We start from the raw sequence: 6,874 nt of genomic DNA, 5'->3' as shown, positions 1-6,874 counted from the left end.
GTCAGGAGGCAACATTACCGTCTTCATATTACACGCTTTACCAGGATTCTAGAGATACGCACACTCGTTAGAAAAAAAGTTTTTTTACCTGGCGTGCATGGGGGCGGGGCGGGGCGGGGTCAAGTGACGTCACCTCGGCGTCCCAGCGACTCCGTCCAGGCAGCCGTGATGAGTGTCGGTCCCGGACTGGTTCTGCTGCTCCTGGGCTCCGTCTCGCGTCCCGTCCGGGGCTCCGCCTACAGCAGCCGCTACTCGGGGTAAGATCTCAGGAGGTATCTCAGGAGGTTCCTCCTTCTTCACCGTGTTAGAACACTTCCTGCAGTGTAGAGCAGATCATATCCACGATCTCCAGATGTTCTGCTGAGAGAGGATGCTTCTGGTTTTCTGTCATGGCATCATGTTTACTTGTGCTTCTTCTTCTCATTATTATAATAGTAGGATTATTTAGAGGTGGATAAAATGAGAGTTCAGGTCTTTTCAGGGCTCCATAAAAGCTCTGGAGGACATGACGTGGATTCATAATGTAGAATTGAATTTTGGAGCTGCATGGCTGCTGATGTTGGTTGAGGTTTCCTGAGGCGAGGTGGCCGTGGATCCCCAACAGCTGGACAAAGGCCACGTTGAAGTTGAGGTGCAGAGCAGAAGCTGCTTTCCTCGGGGTGAAACGTGAGGAGCTGAACAAACGTTGAAGCCCATCAGCATCTCTGTGAGTTTGATATGCGGAGGGGAGAAGATGTTCACCAGTGGTCATTTAGGTGCTAAAGTGATGGATGAATTCCATCAGGAATGCGGTTTGTCTTCATTTTATTTGTCTCTGTCCCCTGTCACCCACCCTCTGCTCTCTGGACCTCCACCCAAACCTCCACAGGAAGAAGTAGGATTTGCTGGTGCTCCACCTTCTTCTGTCACTGCTGTTCTTGGTTTTGTAGATGTTGTATGATCTCCAGAACTTCCTTCTGTCTCTCTGTGAACCACTACTGCTGTTTTGTGGAATTTGACAGAACTTTCCTGCGATTTCACAGTGATCAGGTGGTCAGAATATCACCAGAATCCCCACACCAGGTCCAGATGGTCCAGAATCTTCTCCAGACTCTCAAGGTGAGCATGTCATTACAGCCTTTTGCAGGTAAAAGAAGATGTTCCTTCTGAGAAGAGCACAGAACAAGTTCCCACTGGTTCCTCAGCATTTTTCAGGTCATGACCCTTTAAACAGCCCTTGCTGTTTACTGATGCAGTTTTTCTCAGAGCTGCTCCTGCATGAACCTACAGAGGTTCTACAAGATGGTTTTGTGTAGGTCTGAATGGTGGTTGGTTAGTGTTTAACTGGACGCTTCGTGTTCATCATACACAACTAGAGCTGGGTAGTAGCGAGGTACATTTACTAGAGTAAATTTAGATTTGTAAGAGTAGGTTTACAACGTGAAACTTTTTACTTTTACTTGAGTACGTTTGTGAATAAGAAACTTTACTTACTTTGCTACATTGGGCAACACTCGACTCATTTATTTTTTAGTCCATACATTAGATAAGCTATATTTTTCAGAGGTTGGAAAAATAATAATCATGTGACTCCATTTCATCAGTCACATGACTACACACAATGGCGGCATATTAGCAACACAAACTCATCACGCAGACATGGAATGAAAAAAGTGACCATCTCCAGAGCTACAGTAAGAGAACAGAATGCCAGACTTTCATTTCCATGTTTTAAACGTTTTGTTAAATGGCGCCATAAGCCAAGTAGACCTCTATACATTTCTGTAGAGGAAGGAATCATCATTTGGTAACATCATCATTTACCTGTTTTATTTTACATATCAATGATAACACATAATTAGCATATATAAGATTGTTTGAACGCTTATATTTAGTCCATTAATTACTACAAATCATACTTAAATAATTTTTTAAAACATTTGCACATTTCCAACAGTCAGTCCAACAGTTACTCAGTACTTTAGTAGTTTTATCACTAGATACTTTTGTAATCTTATTTTTTGTACTTGTAATGTTTTGGATGAGAACTTTTTACTTGTACTTGAGTTTTATTATTTTGGAGTAACGTTACTCTACCCACCTCTGTACATAACTGACAGCATTGGTGAATTACGTTTACATTTAAGGCATTTGGCAGACGCCCGTATCCAGAGCGACTTACAACGTGCTTCCATGTCACCATGGATGAAGTGGTCAGTTCTGGTTCACCAGGACCCCCAACTATGAATACAATCTTTTTATTGACTCTGTTCTAGTTTCTATACAGAAGTCAGACAAGAAGAAGGTTACAAGTTCATCTAAATCTTCTCTAAAGAGGAAGGTCTTGAGCTGCCGTGTGAAGGTGCTCAGTGACTGAGCTGGAAGTTCATTCCACCACCGAGGGGCCAAGACGGAGAAGAGTCTAGATGGGTGTCTTCCTCGTACCTTCAGAGATGGAGGGACCACGCGAGCAGTACTGGAGGCTCGGAGTATAATTGATACAATGATTTTTATCTGAACTCCAGTGATCTTCATTAGAACCGGCTGATTAGCTTGGCTGTAATATTATGTGGATGGATATGTATCAGGCTTCTGATTGGCTGTAATATTGTGTGGATGGATGGGGTATCAGGACTCTGATTGGCTGTAATATTATGTGGATGGATATCTATCAGGCTTCTGATTGGCTGTAATATTGTGTGGATGGATGGGGTATCAGGACTCTGATTGGCTGTAATATTATGTGGATGGATATCTATCAGGAATCCGATTGGCTTTAATATTATGTGGATGGATATCTGTCAGTACTCTGATTGGCTGTAATATTGTGTGGATGGATGGGGTATCAGGACTCTGATTGGCTGTAAAGTTATGTGGATGATATCTATCAGGAATCCGATTGGCTGTAATATTATGTGGATGTATGGGGTATCAGGACTCTGATTGGCTGTAATGTTATGTGGATGGATATCTATCAGGAATCTGATTGGCTGTAATATTATTTGGATGGATATCTGTCAGGACTCTGATTGGCTGTAATATTATGTGGCTAGATGTCTGTAAGGACTCTGATTGGTTGTAATATTATGTGGATAGATGTCTTTAAGGACTCTGATTGGCTGTAATATTATGTGGATAGATATCTGTCAGGACTCTGATTGGCTGTAATATTATTTGGATGGATGGGGTATCAGGACTCTGATTGGCTGTAAAGTTATGTGGATGATATCTATCAGGAATCCGATTGGCTGTAATATTATGTGGATGGATATCTATCAGGCTTCTGATTGGCTGTAATATTGTGTGGATGGATGGGGTATCAGGACTCTGATTGGCTGTAATGTTATGTGGATGGATATCTATCAGGAATCTGATTAGCTGTAATATTATTTGGTGGATGGATATCTGTCAGGACTCTGATTGGCTGTAATATTATGTGGATGGATGTCTGTAAGGACTCTGATTGGCTGTAATATTATGTGGATGGATGTCTGTAAGGACTCTGATTGGCTGTAATATTATGTGGATGGATGGGGTATCAGGACTCTGATTGGCTGTAATGTTATGTGGATGGATATCTATCAGGAATCTGATTGGCTGTAATATTATTTGGATGGATATCTGTAAGGACTCTGATTGGCTGTAATATTATGTGGATGGATGGGGTATCAGGACTCTGATAGGCTGCTGTTCCGTTAGCAGGTGGATCTTTGGCAGCCAAGCAGTGTTGCTCTGATCCAGCATGGCAGTTCAGTGGACGTACACGTGGGGCGGAGCTCCACTCAGCAGCTGAAGACGCATCTACATCAGGAAGACATCTATTATACGTAAAGATTTTTTGTTCTTCTCACTTTAACTCATTTTGGTTTTTAAATAAGAAAATCAGAAAGAAACAAACAGGCAGAGAACCATCCAGCCTGTCATACACACATGATTCTCACAGTTTGAAGTAGGCTAGATATCATCCATTTCACATTTAAGGTTCACCATCCTAATAGACAATCTATTCCACGTCTCTCTCACATCTAAACTCATTTCAATATATATATATATATATATGTATATTGAAAAGGTGATTGCAAATCTATGGGGAAGTTTCTGATATATTCAAGTATATTTACCAATGTATTGCAATACAAATTCTAGAATATAGCAATATATGTTTGTTTAGTTAGGGGGGGACAGTCTAGACATCCAAATAAGTCAGTCTCAGACAGGACCTCCATCCCCTAAATCTGTGTCCAAGTATTCAATTCCTGCTCCTGTAATAATCTTTCCACTATGATCCAGAGCCACTGTCACCACACATTCTTCAAATCCCGCCCCGCCCGGGGTATCCTCTCATCTAATGTCTAAACGAACCTGACATCTACTACATGTCCCGGACATGCATCAGCTAGCATACACGATCACTCCGTTCCATCTCACTCCGTTCCATCTTTCCTGAACGGTCTCCGCAGGGTGCTCATCTCCGATCTCCAGGCCGAAGTGGAGAAGCAGACACAAAGTGGCTCCAGCAGGGGGCGGCGGTCAGAGGTGCAGTACGACTACGACGTGTATCACTCGCTGGATGAGGTGGGACCGATTTCTGACATTTCTCACCACCCCCAGACATCAGCAATTTCTCATTTAACCCCAAATCACACCAGGAGTAAAAAACGGAGTAAAACAGGCGTCAGAGCAGGGTGGCAGCCAGTTATTTATCTCCACCCGGACTCCAGAACCCCAGGCTGGTTGTGGTGTAAGTGTGGTGAACCTGTGACCCCGCTCCTTCCTTCAGATCCAGAGCTGGATGATGATGATGAACAGAACCCATACCCAGCTGGTGGAGATGTTCTCGGTGGGGACGTCATATGAAGGACGTCCTCTCTATGTGCTCCAGGTAGGAGGTGAGCAGAGCCGCGCCCAGCGATGGACACCTGCTGATGGAGAGGAACGTTTTTCACACCGCTCACCCTCTTTCTTCTCTCCTCCTCCAGGAATGAGAAGGCGGCCCAGCAAGCCAGCAGTGTGGATGGACTGTGGGGTTCACGCCCGGGAGTGGATCGGCCCGGCATTCTGCCAGTGGTTTGTTAAAGAAGTGTGTGGGAAGAACCCAGATCCAATATATCCAACATCTGGCCATTTGGTAGCAGTACCTCACATACACCACAGGGGGGCAGGATGTAGAACCTCTCCAAAGACGGATTAACCTTGAGGAGCTCAGCCTGATTACCTGCTAAATCTCCTGAGGAGCAAAGCTGCCCCACGATGAGCCAGTAGAACTCACTCACTTCTTGTTGGTTCATCTCATGTTGAAGGGAAGTGCTGGTTCTGGGGCGGCGGTGACCTGGTGGGTTAGGAAGTGGCCCTGTAATCAGAAGGTTGCGGGTTCGAATCCCGGTCCGCCGAGGTGCCACTGAGGTCCTGTCCCCACACACTGCTCCCCGGGCGCCTGTCATGGTGCCCACTGTCACCAAGGCTCTGTGCAGCTGGGAGTCGGCCACCGTGTTTCACCGTGTCACCGTGTGCTGTGCTGCAGTGTCTCACATTTTTCGTGTTTTAGGCACTAAACTCGTATCACTACGACCCTGTGATGAGACGCCTGATGAACCAGTTCAACTTCTTCATCATGCCCGTCTTCAACGTGGACGGTTACCACTACAGCTGGACGACGGTAAGATGTGGTAAACACATGAACAAGTGCATGAATCCCTCCTGCTCCCTGCTGATGGTTGTTCCATGTGAACTGGTGTACAGGACCGCTTCTGGAGGAAAACCCGCTCCAGGAGCCCCAAATTTCACTGTCGGGGAGCTGACGCCAACAGGAACTGGAAGGTCCGGTGGTGCGGTGAGAACCTGGAACGCCTTGGTCTCCATCGCCTGCGTGTGAACAGGAGAAGTCTGAGGTTCTTCTTTTCCTCCCGACAGAAGACGGCGCCTCCCCTCACCCCTGCGATGAAACGTACTGCGGCTCCGGCCCCGAGTCGGAGCCGGAGGTCCGAGCCGTGGCGGCGTTCCTGCGCAGACACAGGAAGCGCGTGAAGGCGTACATCTCCATCCACGCCTACGCGCAGATGATCCTCTACCCGTACTCCTACAAGGCCACGCCCATCCCCAAGCTCAGCTGCGTGGTGCGCGCTCCTGATGTTTCTGCTTCTGTAGATGTTCTGCAGCATGTGTGTTGATTGGTGTCGATGTTGTGCCAGGACTCGGCTGCCCGCCGCGCCGCGATGGCGATCTACTCGGCGTACGGTGTGAGGTACCGATACGGACCAGCCTCCAGCACGCTGTGTAAGTCTCTGGCTGAAGCCCAGAAGGTCCGCTTGGATTGTGCTTTGTTGGTTAATTGTCTGTGTGTTGGTGTGATGTTGGTGAAGATGTGAGCTCTGGCAGCTCCATGGACTGGGCCTACAAGAACGGAATCTCGTACGCGTTCGCCTTCGAGCTGCGGGACACCGGCTACTTCGGGTTCCTCCTGCCGGAGTCTCTGATCCGGCCCACCTGCACGGAGACCACCAGGGCGGTGAGGGCCATCGCCTCCAGCCTGCTGAAGAAGTGCCGCTGACGGAGGAATCTACAACCGACTCGTACATCTTCAAGTAGTAATGATGATGAAGACATTTTCACCCACAGGGACCAAATGGACATTTACATATATATGTATGTTGGGGAATGTATATTCGATAAACAGCTGAATAAATGAAATAAAACGTGGGAACTACCTCAGATCATTTTAACATGAAATATCTCCTCATTTCTATAAAAAAACAGAAACACTGTCACACATCTCATCTCTCGCTGTGTTCATACACAAATGTATGGATGTGTGTGTGTTTCGTGTACGTGTGTGTATTGTTTGCGTGTGTGTGCATTGTGTATATGTATGTGTGTATGTGTGTGTATTATGTATGTG

General features: G+C 46.3%; 1 protein-coding gene across 8 annotated transcripts; it reads left to right on the top strand.

The window, feature by feature from the left end:
- The first annotated feature begins 147 nt into the window (after nucleotides 1–147).
- On the top strand, nucleotides 148–6,692 carry cpa6 (carboxypeptidase A6). 8 transcript variants are annotated; one of them, XM_028970585.1, is made up of 12 exons: nucleotides 148–706; nucleotides 869–887; nucleotides 1,023–1,098; nucleotides 3,679–3,806; nucleotides 4,440–4,554; nucleotides 4,760–4,868; nucleotides 4,959–5,059; nucleotides 5,525–5,635; nucleotides 5,719–5,809; nucleotides 5,890–6,092; nucleotides 6,168–6,252; nucleotides 6,339–6,692. In XM_028970585.1, the coding sequence occupies exons 3-12, from the start codon at nucleotides 1,069–1,071 to the stop codon at nucleotides 6,524–6,526; spliced, it is 1,161 nt and encodes a 386-aa protein (XP_028826418.1). In that variant the 5' UTR covers nucleotides 148–706; nucleotides 869–887; nucleotides 1,023–1,068; the 3' UTR covers nucleotides 6,527–6,692. The 8 variants fall into 8 exon arrangements, with proteins under 8 accessions (XP_028826418.1, XP_028826417.1, XP_028826414.1 ...); XM_028970584.1 differs by having other exon boundaries at nucleotides 869–934; XM_028970581.1 differs by having other exon boundaries at nucleotides 869–1,098.
- The last annotated feature ends 182 nt before the right edge of the window (nucleotides 6,693–6,874 follow it).

This window comes from Denticeps clupeoides, chromosome 2, assembly GCF_900700375.1.
Source record: "Denticeps clupeoides chromosome 2, fDenClu1.1, whole genome shotgun sequence".
In the NCBI taxonomy this organism is placed as follows: domain Eukaryota; kingdom Metazoa; phylum Chordata; class Actinopteri; order Clupeiformes; family Denticipitidae; genus Denticeps; species Denticeps clupeoides.
This window is presented reverse-complemented; position numbering and strand designations above follow the sequence as displayed.